General features: G+C 41.0%; 7 protein-coding genes across 7 annotated transcripts; 3 read left to right on the top strand and 4 right to left on the bottom strand.

Annotated features, from left to right (window-relative positions):
* Window positions 1-102: 102 nt before the first annotated feature.
* FOA43_003155 (uncharacterized protein) lies at window positions 103-3,228 on the bottom strand (the record flags this gene model as incomplete). The annotated part of the gene is made up of 1 exon (XM_038923431.1): window positions 103-3,228. The coding sequence occupies one exon, from the start codon at window positions 3,226-3,228 to the stop codon at window positions 103-105; it is 3,126 nt and encodes a 1,041-aa protein (XP_038779359.1).
* A 197-nt stretch (window positions 3,229-3,425) lies between these two features.
* On the bottom strand, window positions 3,426-5,042 carry FOA43_003154 (uncharacterized protein; the record flags this gene model as incomplete). Its single annotated transcript, XM_038923430.1, has 1 exon — window positions 3,426-5,042. One exon carries the CDS (start codon window positions 5,040-5,042, stop codon window positions 3,426-3,428), a length of 1,617 nt encoding a protein of 538 aa, XP_038779358.1.
* Window positions 5,043-5,177: 135 nt separating this feature from the next.
* FOA43_003153 (uncharacterized protein) lies at window positions 5,178-6,491 on the bottom strand (the record flags this gene model as incomplete). The annotated part of the gene is made up of 1 exon (XM_038923429.1): window positions 5,178-6,491. One exon carries the CDS (start codon window positions 6,489-6,491, stop codon window positions 5,178-5,180), a length of 1,314 nt encoding a protein of 437 aa, XP_038779357.1.
* Window positions 6,492-7,307: 816 nt separating this feature from the next.
* On the top strand, window positions 7,308-8,624 carry FOA43_003152 (uncharacterized protein; the record flags this gene model as incomplete). Its single annotated transcript, XM_038923428.1, has 1 exon — window positions 7,308-8,624. The coding sequence occupies one exon, from the start codon at window positions 7,308-7,310 to the stop codon at window positions 8,622-8,624; it is 1,317 nt and encodes a 438-aa protein (XP_038779356.1).
* Window positions 8,625-8,670: 46 nt separating this feature from the next.
* Window positions 8,671-10,458, bottom strand: FOA43_003151 (uncharacterized protein; the record flags this gene model as incomplete). The annotated part of the gene is given in 2 exon segments (XM_038923427.1): window positions 8,671-10,439; window positions 10,455-10,458. The coding sequence occupies 2 exon segments, from the start codon at window positions 10,456-10,458 to the stop codon at window positions 8,671-8,673; spliced, it is 1,773 nt and encodes a 590-aa protein (XP_038779355.1).
* Window positions 10,459-11,492: 1,034 nt separating this feature from the next.
* On the top strand, window positions 11,493-14,267 carry FOA43_003150 (uncharacterized protein; the record flags this gene model as incomplete). The annotated part of the gene is made up of 1 exon (XM_038923426.1): window positions 11,493-14,267. One exon carries the CDS (start codon window positions 11,493-11,495, stop codon window positions 14,265-14,267), a length of 2,775 nt encoding a protein of 924 aa, XP_038779354.1.
* A 1,855-nt stretch (window positions 14,268-16,122) lies between these two features.
* FOA43_003149 (uncharacterized protein) lies at window positions 16,123-16,878 on the top strand (the record flags this gene model as incomplete). Its single annotated transcript, XM_038923425.1, has 1 exon — window positions 16,123-16,878. One exon carries the CDS (start codon window positions 16,123-16,125, stop codon window positions 16,876-16,878), a length of 756 nt encoding a protein of 251 aa, XP_038779353.1.

Here is a 16,878-nt window from a genome sequence, read left to right as displayed (position 1 = left end):
TTTTTTCTATTTTCTATTTTGAGCTGGACTAGCCTTTTTCTTCTATTTGATTTTATATTATACAATTCTATGGTATACATAGTCTATACGGAGTCAAGAAATTCACTTATCTTCCAGACTTTCTTTCATGCCTTTCATTTGCAAGTGTCTCGATCTATATAAGCTCTTTTGGAGCACTAGAACTTCCTGGTAATCGTGGAATTCTAGCAAACTTCTCTTTAAAAAGTTCTGTAATTGAAGAAGGGGAAAGTTGTCGGGGATTCGTTGTAAAATGGCAGCAAACTTATCCATTCTCTCTAATACCGACTTGACTTCCCTAGTATCATCTTGAAGTAGGTTATGGTGACTAAGGAAAGAATCTATCAACTCTGTGTTACCCATATTTAGGTAGACGTCAAAGATCAGCAGTAAAAGTCCCTCTGATACTTTTTGAGCATCTTCAGATTCCTTCCTTTCAGATTCAGTATCAGCATCCTCGGTCCCAACTTTGCCTAGTTCTGGTAATGCCAATGTAGTTGCCACCTGCTCAGCTGTCTTGAAATCACCAAGGTTACATAGCTCAATAATAACCGTCTTCAGGTCACCTTTCTTATAATGAATCATCATGCTAATCAACGGAAGTAGCTGACCGTACTTGGTATCTACAATCTCCTTCTCACACCTCTCGAGAACAGAACATTGGCTCAAAACAGATACCGTACCGGACGTCACCTTCGAGAGATACGAATACAACTTGTTGTGAAGCACAGAAAATGAACTATCAACCGTATTCAACTTCTTTTCCATGGCCCAAAAGTTCTGAAAGGACATTTTGGGAACCTTTAACTTGCTGTACCTGTCCATACATAACTCAATTTGCTTGACCAAACCTTCATCGTTCTGCAGTCGGTTCAACAATTCATCCAAAACGGCCAAGATCACATCGCCTCTAAATTGCTTCTTCTTTTTTACACCCAGCATATATTCCAAATACTTGGCCTTTAAGTCAGACCTGCCGTGTTCCTCAAAACTATGAAGCACCCCAACGTCATTAAAATCAATACTTTCGACACGCTTGTCAGTGACAACTTTAAATCCGTACTCAGGATACCCTTCTAAAAGCCATTGAAGATAACTCTTGACAACATTCTCCTTTGCGGAACAATGAGCAAGAAGATAGTTCACCAAAAATTGTAACGCCTTGCTTAAATCGGGAAAATGCTTATGGTAGTAGACATCGTTGAAATCACCTGTAATTAGCCCCTTCAGATAATATAGACTTTGCTCGTGGTCATTCAAGGAAGAATACAAATTTGACAAGAAATAGTACCTTTTCCTTAGAAGCAAGATCTCAATGGCTTCACGAGAGCCATACTTCAAGTTCATCAACAATGGATGCAAATCAATAGGATCTTCGGTATCTAAGCTCAAGTTTAGAAGATATATTTCGATCGTTTTCATAATGGATTCTTTGTCACCCTCAGGAAAAGTATCTGGAGACGCAATACAGACATTCAGATACAACTGCATGAAATCACAAACTTGCGCTTCGTTCTCGTTTGCAGCATATTGAATCTTGAGCTGTTCAATAAATCCTATTAAGCCATCAAATTCCCAAACAGAGCCGTATATCTGTTTATATTTGGATCCATCTACTATGTAGATAACAAGTCTGGGATCCAGATGACTCATATTCGATGACAATATATCGAACGCCTGATTAAAACTGTAATATTTGAGAGAGAGAAACGCCAAAAGCGACAGAATGATTTGACCCTCCGTCGAGTCTCTACCAGACGTCTCTTCTTCTAGCTCATCTATCAACTCATCAAATACATTTTGGAAACTCTGCTTGTTCACTCCTTTATACAAGTCAATCCATCTTAATGGTTGCGGATATCTTTGGAATATCTTCACAAAGGAACCATCTGCATTGTACAGAAGACACGATGACTTAATCAAATTCGTTTGGGCCAAATCCGACTCTAAGACAATTTTCTCTAGTTCCTCAGGAGTCATCTGCGATATAATTGGCCTCTTCGTTAGCGCTTTAGTTAATTCAGCGTCCTTAATCTCAAAAATTCGGAAAACCGACTTCACACCAAAAGCATGTGCACTCGTTTGAGAATCGAATATTATCCGCTGGACTTCCAGTTGACTATGTAGAGAATGAATACTAGCCTCACCGTTATCAAAAATGGCTATCACATAGGGATAGTCCACCGCCACAGAGACAGGATAACTTTTCCACGGGATAGTACCTCTACTAACGTCTCCACTGGAGTTTACCACCATCGCTACGGCAGGCTCTTCTGCAGATTGACCTCCGCAAACCATGAGAAATTCCTTTTTACCAACTGGAATAACAAATGGCATCAGCGAAACTGTGTTTCCATCTTCTCCTCTGCCTGAACAAGTCGGGAAAAGAGGTATCTTCTGTGATTGATTCACGTCCACAAGATCATAATTGGTCTGCGTAGCAACAGCAGCAACAGCAGATCGCTGAACACCAGTTACAGAGCCTACGTAATGTACCTCTTTGAATAATTTGATACTTTCTTCAAAGATTCTCACCAGTCTAATCGACTTACTGGTGAAAACCATTACGCTCAAATAGACCTCACCGTTAATGTGACTAATGGCACTCGTATAATTCTTCTTTCTGGTATCAAGCTTCATTGTATCATAGTCAATAACCATATCGCTTACATCACGAAGTCTGCCTATGTTTGCGGGTGATAACTCAGGTAGTATGTAGGCGCTCATTGTCCTACCACTTAGCACTAGAATCTTGCTTATTTCAGGTAAAAGCAGCATTTTCTTGATGGAGCTCACCTTGTTGCTGTTGAATCGTTGCCTTGAAATTTGTATGTATCCTAGCCGATCGTCAACTCGATACATATGGATAAGTTCGCCAGTACTGGTGCCTATGTAGACATTCTGATCCCATGCTTCCAGACACGTGATTTCTGCACCATTTGACTCCAAAAACTCAGGGTTTTCTAGCATAATGTTGCCGATAAAGTCTGTCAACTTGTAAGGTCCTGGTGTTATAGTGAATGACGGCTTTCGTAAACTAATCTTCACAGATGCATCGTCTTGATCTACCGCATCGTCACTCTCCTTGGTGGTTACAATGACATCATTTTTTGATATCTCATGGTAATCCGACTTCCTGCTCAACGGCTGGTCACCTGTGTCATGTGTATCTTCTTCATTCTTCTCGTCTTCTTTGCCTTTATTTTCCATCCTAATCCACCGAATGTAAAGAAACTACGAGAGATAAGCACTATTAACTTAGCTTCTGAGTAACAAAAAATAACGCTACCAGGTATCCATGGAAACGTACCGTGGCCTACCGGGGACTGCCAGCCATCACCGCGAATCACCCAGACCATTTACTATGCCATAATAATTACTGTATTACAACTATACTATACACTCCACTAACCGAAAAGCTTCAACGAAGACTTTCTAAGCGCCGTAATTTCCTCCGCAGGCTTGTCTGCTTCTCCCGTCTCCTGAAAGTCTCCCTCTTCTTCTTCCGCCATACTAACCTTCTGTCCTAACAATGATGCAAAGAGCTGGTCGATCTGATCATCATCCCACCTATACTGACTCGAAATAGGTGCTTCAAAGTTTCTAAGCGGCTCCTGAACTGTGTATTTAATCTTTCTTCCTTTAGTGGCCATTCTTTCATAATTTTTCTGCACTTTACTTCTTGACAACGTTACAATAGCAGCGGATGATGCACTCTGCTTATCACCAATCTTTTTATCCACCATGTCGTTCAATAACACACGATAAAAGTCGTCATCATCAAAGATGTATGGGTTTTCTTGAAGAGATTTGTCAATGTTACTGTAAGCCTCCTTTTCCTCCTCCTCTTCTTCTTCTTTCACATCATCCTCATCAACATTACCTTCTGTTTCCTTTCGAGACTCTTCCATTCTTTTCTCATATCCAAGAGGTATCACACGACGTCTATTCATCCGGGTCCTTTTAACCAATCGATCCATATCCTGCATATTGCTCTCTAGTTGAATGTAAACGTTTTGATTGATAGTCTTGAACTTTCCAGCATTTAATGCGCTGGAGCCAGAAGCAGATTGAACCCTCCCGGACCATTTCATTAAGATGCTTTTTCTATAAGGTTTCAAAATGGTATCCATTTGCTCAGACTCGTTCAAATAATCCGAAAACTTCCTCTTCTTTACATTACTAATACCATCCTTTTCATAGAGCTTAGCCCTTGCAATCAATATTTTTGTAGTTAGCTCTGCCAATGCTTTCTTAACTTTACCAATCTTATGATCGGTTTCGTCGCTCTTATACTCCAAATAGGCTTCTGCATCAATCGGCAACTGATTACTGCTTATCAGAGCTTTCTGTAGCTTAATTCTTGCATCCAAGATTCTGTCAAAAAGTCGATACTGCTGAAGCACAAAGTAGCCTTTCAATGCATCCTCTTTGGCGGACGAAGTGAGTCTGCCAATGATCTGTTTCTTTTCTCTTTCAAGAAGTTTTCCTACTTGCTTTCTTTTGTATTCTTCATCAGCTTGATCAGCGTCAGCGTCAACGTCGTCATCGTCAGCGTCGTCATCGTCATCATCAACTTGATCAACGTCGTCATCGTCAGCGTCAACGTCGTCATCGTCATCATCAACTTGATCAACGTCGTCATCGTCAGCGTCGTCAGCGTCAACGTCGTCATCGTCGTCATCATCTTCACCTTCACCATCACCTTCACCATCACCATCACCATCATCTTCACTAACGTCACCCTCTCCATCACCCTCTCCAAATACCTCAGACCTCGAGGTTCTCTCTCCTACATACTCCCTTCCTAACTTAACACCATCTCGTCTCAGCTTACTCTTCGCAACCCTAACATAATGCTCCTTTTCTAACTCCTCGTCTGATTCTTCTCCCCCTTCAGTCTCACTTTCACTTTCAACAGCTTTATCATTAAATTCAACATCCTCAATATCAATATCCTTATTTTTCGGAGTAACGAGTTCCCTGGTAATCTCTTCTCCTAACGTACCCTCTTTTCTTCCCATAATTTGCTTCTTTTATAAAGAGAATCTGTAATCAACTAACAAAGCTTCTAAAGATTAAATCATATTTTTCAAATCTTCAAATTTTTTTTTTTTCACTATGAAAAACTTCTTTACTCTAAATCTATTCATTCTTTACTAGTTTAAGTTCAAATCCCTTATACCCTTAGTCAAAGCTTTCTTCTCTTTTCTTCTCCTTTCAGCTAACTTACTCTTAGAAACAGTATCAGCAGCCTTCTTAATTTTCTCTGCTTCTGCATCTTTCTTAATAATTCTCTTACCCTTCTGTTCGTAGTTATCAAGGAAGTCATCTATCATAGACGCAAAATCAGATCGTTCATTCTTAAAATCAAATGGTTGTGCTTTTTCTCCTTCTTCTTCCTCATCTTCTCCATCATTTTTATCGTATTTCTGCTTCATAACATCGAACCTATCATCAATGATACTTAATTGTTCTGTCCGACATAACGCTGACGATGACATAGAATATGATGATGTATCTGTAGTAGCTCCTTTCTTTCTCTTGGCTTTTTTAGACTTGGCTTTTTTACCGCTAGAAATACCTCCAATCTTAGGCATCTCTCCTACGGTATCCCGCTCTTCCTCTTCCTCTTCTTCCTCCTCCGACTCAAACTCATCATCTGTATCCCAATCATTCCTTATCTTTCCTTTCGTTTGAGCACTTTTGAAGTTCTTGAAATCCTTTTCCCAGCTAAAATCTCCTACTTCCTTTGTCTCACCATTATTTTCATATTCATCATCATACTGGTCTAAATCCCATTGATCTTTGGATTTTGCTTCCTCTTGGGTTAATACATCATATTCTCTTAACGTCAAATCTTTCTGACGCTTATCACTCAGAAGTGTAGCGAAAACATCGACATCATCAACATCCTTTGAATCATCCAAATAAGCATCATCATCTAACGCTTCAAGAGCTTCTCTCACATCAGGATTCAAATCTGGCTTAAATCCACTTATCTCATCTGGAACATCTTGCTGCCTTTGATAATCATACTTTTCTTGCTCTGATGGTAACATGCCTTCCGGAAGTATCTCCTTAAGCTCAAATGGCTTTTTATTGCTTTCCTGTTCTTGCTTCTTCGGTATATAAACTCCATCTCCAGTTCCACCTATAGGCTTCAAATGCTGCATATAGTCGTACTCCGAATCATCATATGTAATGCCATATAGTGCAGCTTCACCTTCATTCGAACGTATTTTACCCTCAACACCAAGTTCTTCAGCTAAATCATCCTTTGTTTCCACACGCAACTGTTTCTGATTCTTCTCATGATTTTCAACTTGATGCTTTTTCTTATTATCCTTCGATATCGGCATGAACACTCCACTACTGGCATCTTCATCGTAATAATGGGCATCCTCATGAGATCTATGAACTAATGCAAAGTTCAGTGCCTTCTTCTTATCAATCCACTTTTTTGTTGGCATCACGAATAAAATACGAACTAAAACTGAAGAGTCACTGAAGGTGGAAAGTTTGACTTTTGTTAAATCATTTTTCAAATACTGAAAAAAAAATCCTTCACTTTAAGCGCGATAGTTCAGTTTTATAGAGAGGGAGGGGAGGCTCTTGTACAAACAACAAGGTTGATGCTGCTGTTTTCTTCCATCTACAATGAAAATCAAACTCAACAGCGCTTATGCCGTCTATTCTTGGCATTGGGATGTTCCTGAGGATGAGCTTTGCGGAATTTGCCGTGTTCCGTTTGATGGTACTTGCCCGATGTGTAAATATCCAGGAGATCAATGCCCTATAGGTAAGCTACATACCGAAACCAATCTCTTGCACTTTTTTTTTTACTAACTTCCCCCTTTTAGTCATCGGTGAATGCCATCACGCATTTCATCTTCATTGCATCTGGAAATGGCTAGAGACCGATACTTCTCGAGGCCTCTGCCCTATGTGTAGGCAACCCTTCCATACAGACAAAGACATGGCTGTGAATCAGGGAATTAGTCTTCCCGCAGCTGGCTGTGCAATTATGCCGAATCAAGGAAGCAATGATGATAGTAATGGCAGTGCAAACATTGGCGAAGTGGCTTCTACGTCTCCCTCCGAATCGACGATAGACCTTGCATCTGGGGAAGATGAGAACGAATAAATCGGTGTAAGGATGCCAGCAGGAATACAATGGCTGGAAAAAAAATAAAAAAAAAATTATAATAGGATACCAAATGGACTTCTCTATTTGAATGATTGACTCATCCCTATTCTTTCGTGAGCAGTTACCCCTTGAGAAAATCATGACCAAAGACAGCCAATTTACCATAGTCGTTAAACTTGGCTCTTCATCTATTGTTGATGAGCATACAAGAGAGCCTCGTATAGCCAACATGTCACTGCTAGTGGAAACACTAGTAAAGCTTCGGCGCCAAGGCCATAGAATCGTGTTTGTCTCCTCCGGTGCCATTGCAGTTGGCATGAGGAAGCTGAAGATTTTTAGTAAACCGAAAAAGTTGGCTACCAAGCAGGCACTTGCTGCAGTAGGTCAAGGTGAGTTGATCTCTATGTGGGATGAGTTATTCGCACACCTGAATCAGACCACTGCACAAATCCTTTTAACAAGGAATGATATCATGGACTTTTCTCAATTTTCAAACGCTGAAAATACTCTGAGAGAGTTATTAGATATGGATATCATCCCCATAGTCAATGAAAACGATACCATTTCCACTCAGGAGATTAAATTTGGTGATAATGATACGCTATCTGCAATTACCGCGGGAATGTGCAATGCCGATTTCTTGTTCCTCCTAACAGATGTTGACTGCCTTTATACGGATAATCCACGGACAAACCCTGAGGCCAAACCGGTGTTTCTTGTCAAGAATATGAATAGTTTAGACGTGAATACTAAGAGTTCAGGGTCCAGTATAGGTACTGGAGGTATGAAGACCAAGCTCATTGCTGCAGATTTGGCCACTAATGCTGGTGTCACTACCGTGATTTGTGATTCCAAACATCCTCAAAACATGCTGAACATAGTGAAGTATAGTTGCAAGGAAGACAATGATTTGAGATTGTCTGCAGACACCTTGCCTCAGGAAGATTCCAAAGAATTTACGAAGACGAATGAGGACGAATTGGTCAAGATGAAACGTTGTCACGTGCCATTACATACCCGGTTTATTGGACAGCCAAAAAATACAGTAAAAAACAAGCAGTTCTGGTTACTTCATGGACTGAAGCCTCATGGAGAAATCATTATAGATACAGGATGCTACAAGGCTATAACGAGAAGAAATAGAGCAGGCTTATTACCAGCAGGAGTTTTGGGGGTTGAAGGCAACTTCCATCAGATGGAATGCGTGGAGATCCGACTAGGATTTAGAGACGAGTCGGGAAAGTGGGATACCTCCAAGGGTACATATTTAATCGGAAAAGGCCGATCGAATTACTCGTCTTCAGAGGTGAACAAGGTGAAGGGGCTACATAGTCGTGACATTAGATCACAACTAGAGTATGTAGATTCCGAGTACGTCGTACATAGAGACAACTTGGCATTTCCAATCCACGAGGATCAGGAGCTACTTGAAGCATTAGGGAAGTGGAAGATATAAAAGTTATGGTTAATTATTATTTGACTTTAGTTGCAAATCTATGTATTTAGACGGATTCTTTGGACTTGGCACGAGATGTGCTTCTTTTTATAAGCAAGTGCTTCTCATTAAAGTTCTCCTCATAAGCTGCTTCGGCTTTAAACTCACCGTGAAGTCCCAATCTCTCACTTTCCTTTTCAACCTGCTCAAAGGACAAGTTTGGCATACTCTTAGAAATGGAAACAGGAGAGACACCCTCGGAATAAGCTCTGGCAAAGATAATATCGATCTCTTCCAAAGATCTTCCGGCTGTCTCTGGGTAGAAAAAGTAGATGATGGGCACGTATAGGAAGTTCATTAAGGCAAAGAAAAGATAGCAACCCCACTTTGTCTCATTAATGAAAATAGGAGTGAACATCACCACGGTAAAGTTGGACAACCAGTTGGTACAGGTAGACACAGATGTACCAAGAGTTCTTGTTCTTAACGAATTGATTTCAGGAGGATAGACCCATGGAAGAGGAAGCATAGTGAAAGCAAAAAAGGAGATGAATAAAAATAAACCAAATGCTGCACCTTTAGCTGCCCCTACAGTACCGGGAATCAAGCAGGCAAATGCAATCACAAAGGATACGCCTTGACCAACGGCGCCAATACAGAAAAGAGGTCTTCTTCCCAATCTATCAATCAAAAAGAAGGAAGGAACTGTGAAAAGAGCATATACTGTAGCAAAGACACCACCCAAGATCAAAGCCATGCGACGAGTCATACCTATAGTGTTCTCAAACAAGACAGTAGAGTAATAGATGGCAGCATTACAACCAGTGAATTGCTGGAAAAATTGACCGGAAGCACCAAGTAAAATTCTCCTAAGATACTGGTGCTTACCACCCTTGATCAACTGCGTGAGGGACATTTGAGAGCTGTCAAATCTATCGACAGCATCTCTAATGGCAGAAATCTCAGCGATAATTTCGTCATCATCAGGAGGCAAGTCTTCAGTCTGAGAAATAATATAGCAAGCTTCATTCAATCTACCTTTAGCAATTAACCATCGTGGTGATTCTGGAAGACCAATAATACCAATCAAAACGACAGTGGCAAAGATAATCTGTAAAGAAATTGGGAATCTCCAAGAGGCAGAGTTAGAAACATAGGAAAGTCCAAAATCAACCCAGTAGGCAATGAAAGTACCGACGGCCACAGCAGAACCTTCCAAATTAACCAACCTTCCCCTAATTTCAGGCTTACTCAATTCAGACTGGTAAATTGGCACAGTGGCAGTATTAAAACCGTTACCAATACCGGTAATAACTCTACCGATAACGAAATGTCCAAGTGCCCAATGACCTTTGAATGGAAAAATGGTGATGAAAGTACCAAGGATTAAAATGGAAGAACCAGTAATAATCATGGGCCTTCTACCGTATTTTTCACCAATCCAAAGAGCCGTTAAAGCACCAAAGAAGCATCCCAATTCGTAGCAGGATGTTACAGCACCTTGAACGACGGTGGAGTGCCCAGAGGATCCTCCAACTGCTGGGAAAGTATCAATAAACTGATCAGCAGTAATAATTCCAGACATCAATCCTTGATTTACACCAAAGAGACTGAATGCCACAACACAAACAAATGTGATCAAACAACGAAGCTTTTTTCCAACTAAGCCGTAAGTACAATGAGAGTTCCGAATGCTCCAAGTTGTTTGACGGAACTCAGAAACATCCAATTTGAGAAAATCTGTAGAGGTATTAGATCGGGAGCCGGTACTGGATTCAGAGGCGGCCGTTTGCGAGGTACCATCTCTTGACATAGAAGTAGTATTCGGTTCATTTTCTTTGAGAGGATTACCCATTTTTTGTATTTAATTCGAATTTCTGAATATATAACCCCTTGGATAACATTATGGCTGACTTAAGAGAGCAGATATCTCTCTACTTATATACTTACAGATAAATAGTGAAACAGGCAAAAATTATGGAAAAAACCATTCGTCTGGTAGCTATTGGAGTAAAGTTTCACAGGAGAATAAACGGTTACGTCATAAGGGCACTAGATCTTTGACTACCCAGAAACGTTTTTTCCTTTAGTTCCCTTTTTGGCTTCTTTGTGGTTCACTTTTAGTTCCCCTTTGACCCTTTTGGCCACCTTTTGGCCACCTTTTGGTTCAATGAACAGCCGTTTGTTTCCATCAGCCAATTATTGACACCGAAGGAAACAATCGTAAAAAGAAATTAAAAGTTTCTCCGAGAACGGTTGAAAGAATTAAGGTACCCGTAATAAGTGCATGCATGCTGTTGATTATGCTAAGGAATCATCATAGCAGAATGTAGTTTCAAAAAAAATTTCTCTGGACGAAAGCCAGAGATGAGTGAATTTTAAATCAAGTAGCATAATCATATGAGTGGTACTATTAGGTCACCTTTGGAAAAAATGTGGGGTATTACATACATTAGAGTAAACGTCAAGTGCCGGCAAGTTGAAAATAGCTAACTAGCTGGCACTCAGTTGTAATTGCATGCAGTCTACAAATGGTAGCAGAAACTCGAAATTCGGGGAAGACCTTGAAGCACATGAAAATTGAAGTGTTTCGATTCCAAATTAATAGGTAACGGTCACAATGGGCCGTATGCTCGTCTACCCCTCTCAGATGAGATGAATGTAAAAACATCAACATATAACTACCTAACCCGTTTACTAGGACATAAAACATTTACTGAATAGCCATGATCAACCCGGCAACTAGGCCACTGCTAACGATCCACCAGTCCACCTGCCCGGGCTAAAAGATATCCCGCGATTTGATGCTCCTACTGAGAAAAAATGCGGCTGAAAATTAATCGAACCTATTCTTTGGCTTATTCTTATTTCATTACCCCTATCAAAGCCATGTCGTCGTCATCGAGCTCTAAAACAGGCTCAAAGCAACGCAAAAATTCTGGTCTGACCGCAGAATCGTTCAGACATTCCGAAGATACCCAAGAGAACCTCTTTGCTATCGGCAATTTCTCTGCTAAATACATTAGAAGAGGGGAGAGTCTGAGGCCCGGGTCGAGACAGGATAGTAAGACCCGGAAGCCCAGCGAATATCGGCAGCCAAGCGAGTCCAGAAAGCAGAGTGAGTTGAGACAAGCCAATAAATCTAGTTCCCCGGTAATTTCTGGGACAACTCAGGTGGATGTCAAAAACTCAAGGCCGGTCACCATTACGGGAGGGTTCCCTGATGTCTTCTCCAATCCGGGAAGCTTCAATTCTGGAGTCCATATAACCTCGATAACTAACAAAGACGTGAATAAAGTGCCGGATGACCGTCGCGATAGTCGTACAAGCCGCCATAGCGCCTTGTCTAGCAGTCTTTCGTGTTCATTGCGCAACAAGGCAGACAGTTCTTTACTGGATTCTCCAGCCGATCCCCAATTGGTTCATCTGGTGGAGCAGCATTTAGTACACGAGGGAAGAAAAGATACTCGGGATCTTGGAACCCCTTACAACTCTGAGATAGAGGCCGCTCAAGGCGGAATGCATTCTCAGATAGTTCCTCGTTCTCAGTCTGACGATCAAGTTCTCCCTCAAGATACTTTTGATTCGCTCAAGCTTAAAGGAGGTGATGTCACTAGAGGAATATATAATTGGGTGAGTAATCAGAGACGTGGACAGTCTCCACTTCGTCGTGTGGCCAGCTCTGGATCGATCACTAACACCGAAGAACGCAGCAGACGGTCCACCGATATATATGGATCGATGGTTGAAGCGGGCGTCGGATCCAGTGGTGAAGATCACATGTCCGTTCATGATATGCTCGCTCCAGGTGGGTTTAGACGTAATTTTGTGGCTTCAAAGCGTCGTAATTCTGAAACCGGATTTATGACCAGAAACTTTATTGAGTTTCTTGCCCTTTATGGCCACTTTGCCGGCGAAGATTTGAGTGAAGATGATGAAGCATTGTCCCAACTAGATGAAGAAAGTGAAACGGAGTATTCTACAGACGAAGAAGTATCCTCTACGGAATCAGAACACGTTATTACCAGTGACAACGAGGCTGAAACTGGAGAGGATTTAACGGAAATGCCATTATTTGTTGCTTCCCCACCAGCCTCATCCCCAAATGTTACCTACAAGAATGCCATGGATACAGTTAGACGTGGAAGATCATCTTTTCAGTCTTTGGGATCCCCCAAGACCCCTATTACTAATGGTACGAGGCGAAAAATCAAGTCACACACTCACCGCAAATTGAAGCACCTTCCTCGTCTGAGATTGCGTACAGCCGTCTCTTCATCTTCTAAAAGAAAGAAAACCAGTACTTTCAAATCATTATTACTCTTGCTTAAGGCTTTTATTGGTACAGGAATAGTCTTCCTTCCGAAATCGTTTTCTAACGGTGGATTGATATTTTGTAATGTGATGATTCTTATCTTCTCGGCTGTCTCTTACTACTGCTTTGTTGTTCTTGTGAAGACCACCTGTAAAACGAACGTTAAAGGATATGGAGACGTTGGTATGAAGCTTTATGGAGATAGATTCCAGTTCCTCATCCTATTATCTCTTACTCTTTCTCAGCTTGGATTTGCAAGTACTTACGTCGTGTTTGTGGCTGAAAACTTTCGCTATTTGGCCCAAACAATCTTAGATCAATCCAATGGTATCGCTTGGTTTATATTCCTACAGCCTTTGTTTTTCGTTCCTCTTTCCCTAACAAGGAGCATAGGTAAGCTTGGAGCTGCGGCATTACTTGCTGACCTATTCATTTTCCTGGGTTTGATTTACATATACTTTGAGTCATCTTTGACTTTGATTGAACATGGGGTATCACAGACGTCCCCATTCAAGAGCGAAACTTGGACTTTATTTATTGGTACTGCGGTATTTGCATATGAAGGTATTGGACTATTGATTCCCATTCAAGAATCGATGGCCGAGCCTCAGCATTTTGATAGTCTACTTCTAACTGTCATTGTGATCACGACAGTTGTTTTGACGACTCTTCCAACGATTGCGTATCTCAGTTTTGGCGAAGATGTCAAGACTGTCGTTTTGATGAACTTTCCTAGAAATACTGCTTCTCTTACTATTCAACTTCTTTATACGTTGGCCATTCTTCTTTCCACTCCAATTCAGTTGTTTCCGGCCATCAAAATCATTGAGAATTATCTTTTCCATACGGACAGAGATCATTGGACCACGAAAATACGCCGGAATTCGGAGGCGTTATCATTGATGCCAGACGTTGACGATTCAACTATGTATGAATCCACCGTAACACCGGAAATGGAGTATCACGATTTGTCACGATTAAAGCCACCTTCAACTTCGGCCGCCGCCACTGACTTGTCCACTTATAACGAGAATATGGTGAACGACGAAGGATTAGTATCCGGAAAATCTGACTGGAAGATCAAGTGGATGAAAAACCTATTACGAGTTTTCATAGTACTATTGATGTGTACCATTTCTTATTTGGGCTCCAACGACTTGGATAGATTCGTCTCTTTGATTGGTAGCTTCACGTGTGTACCTCTCATCTACATCTATCCGCCTTTACTTTACTTGAAATGTTTTGAAGGAAAGGTTAGCGGGATTGCAAAATTCGCCAACTATGCTATCACCGCAGTTGGAACCATTCTTATGGTGTATATTAGTTATCAGACGATTTCCACGTGGTAAACAAAAAAAAAGACTCTTCACTACCATATATTCTTGTCAGACATGTTAAACCTAACGACGGAGTCCAAAGTATCTTCCTTTTCGGCACGAGCTAGCCGTTTCTCCTCTGATGAAGCGGGAATGGATTCTTCTGCGGAATAAAATTCTTTCCTGACGTCAGAGGCATCTGCCAAGTTTACATTGGGGCTTCCTGGCGTGTAATAATCCTTGGTTGAGGAACGATGATGTGACTGCAATATCCTTTTGGACCATTCCAACATTTTTATAGAGAATATTGTTCTTATCAGTACTACAGATGCTAGAAATACCACCATACATATGAAAGATAGTAGGATGATACTTACAGAGCTGTCCTTGTTAATATAATACGCAAACCAGGGGAAAATGGTCATCTTGAAGACAACCACAACGATGGTGAATATGGGGAGTCCGGTCCTCTTTAATAGCATTTCTGGAAAATGATTCTTCTGTAGAAGTGTGGTGTCCGAAATGTAATCTCTTGCCAAAATCCTGGTGTATCTTCGGTACATTGTTGGCCTGATCCGGTTGAATTTGGTGATATAGAAGTGCTTCAGCCAATCAACTAGAAATTCGGAGCCTATGACGACATAAGAAGGGCCCATCAACAAGCCAATCCAATTGTTCAAAGATTTAGAGAATGTTAAGTCGGAATACCAGGAATTCGGTTTGATGCTGTCAAAAATATTGGCATCAAAGGACCTAGTAGAAAATACCTGTAGAAGGTTTCTTGAAGAAATAATGGAGAGCATAATCAATATTAGAAACCTTTCATTCAAATCAGCACATGTCAGCTGGAACAAGCCCTCCCTCTCGATTTTTTTGAAGACAGAGCTCTTCAACTCACTGAATTGGCTGGATAGAATAAGCGTCAATAGAGCGTTGGAATAGGAATTAACAGCGACATTTAAAGCCATCACCCTATATATTATAACCGTGGAATGAATTGATAAATAGAGTAGAGCCAGCAGAAAGATAAGGACAAATTTAAGGAACCTTTCTCTTGGGAAGATACTGATACCAAAGACAAGCCGTATAATGTCCTGACCAGCAGCACTTAAAAGCTTATCTCCGATTTCAAGCAATCCCACCATAAAATATAGCTTGACAGCAGTTCCAGATTTGATCCGATGATATATCTTGCTTTGGTCGAGGCCTCTTAGAATGAGAAGAGTAGCTAAGGACAGCATGACAAAAATAGTATCATTCTTATATCTAAGCAGAGTGGTTGAATGGTGAGAGATATAATTTCTGGTAGACTGACGACCATTCAAAACCAGACACCTTAGAAGGATAAAGCTATGTATCAGGAATCTAAGAGGAACTAAAACAAGCCATTCAAGAAAGACAAGGACAGAGTAACCGAGTCCGAAGGCCAGAAACACTTCTAGGCTGATAGGCACTCTGACGTAACTGAGAAGAAGATCTGAACTCGATCGTAGATTTAGGGTAGAAGATGAAGAAGACATCTGAGACGAGTTGGGTTTATCTGATAGACCAAGCTCAGAAAGGAGAGATGGCCATCCAAGGAGAGATGGTAATCCAAGGAGAGATGGCCATCTAAAGAAAGACTCTTTGACATCCACTCTGGTACCCAAATTTGTCTCAATTGGCACGTTCTCAACTCTTGCACTGCAGTCTGTCACACTGCACTCCTTGGAATTCCTTTTGATGACCTCAGTGAAATGATTTTCCATGATTTAGTGGACCAATTATATAAGGTAATGAAATAATAGGCATAGAAAAATTGCCATCGAGTCAAGTGCGAGAATCTAAAGGATACTTCTGAGATTCCACTCTAACATGACCAGATAGTCAATAGAACACTTATCTAGCTATGACTTCCCTACTCGAAAGGACATCTATTGGGCCCAATACCTACACGTTTCGATCATTGGAACAATTATTAAAGCCCTATGAGGGCAAATCACTACTTACTCCTCGAGAAGCCAACACACTCAACTTCCATATTGTGGAGAATCTTATGGTAGAGAATTGCGATCGTGATACACTCAAAATATTGGCACGATATTTGTCTAAAAAGGGTTTGGATGACTTAGTTGAAGAAAGGGTGACGAATCATTACTGTGGATATCCGCTTTGCCGATTTCATGATCCAAAACAGATCAAGGAGATGCAGATCAATAAGCTTGTAGCCAAGCTTAAAATGCCTCGATATTATCTGTCCAAGTTTTGCTGCAAGAGACATTATCAAGCCACCGAATTTTACAAGAAACAGTTGAGTGCAGATGTGTTGTTTATGAGAACGAACATCAATCAGCCGTTTTTCCAAAGTGATACGTACGAGAATTCAATAGTTCTATTAGAGGAGTATTTCGAAGCTAAGAAAAACAAGGGTTCTATCAACCTGAACACGCCAGCTATGAATGAATTGATGGAGTTGATGGAAAAGATGCAGATAGAGGATGACGAGGGCGATGACGGAGTCAAAGGAGCCAACGAAACCAACGGAACCAACGGAGCCCACGAAGTTGCAGATATGGACAAAAGTATGAGTGATATTAGTATAGTGGAAAAGGAGGGGCCCCAGGAAAGCAGTAGGAATTATGCAGGTTCAGTTGGCTACCAATGA

This window comes from Brettanomyces nanus, chromosome 3 (genome assembly GCF_011074865.1).
Source record: "Brettanomyces nanus chromosome 3, complete sequence".
In the NCBI taxonomy this organism is placed as follows: domain Eukaryota; kingdom Fungi; phylum Ascomycota; class Pichiomycetes; order Pichiales; family Pichiaceae; genus Brettanomyces; species Brettanomyces nanus.
This window is presented reverse-complemented; position numbering and strand designations above follow the sequence as displayed.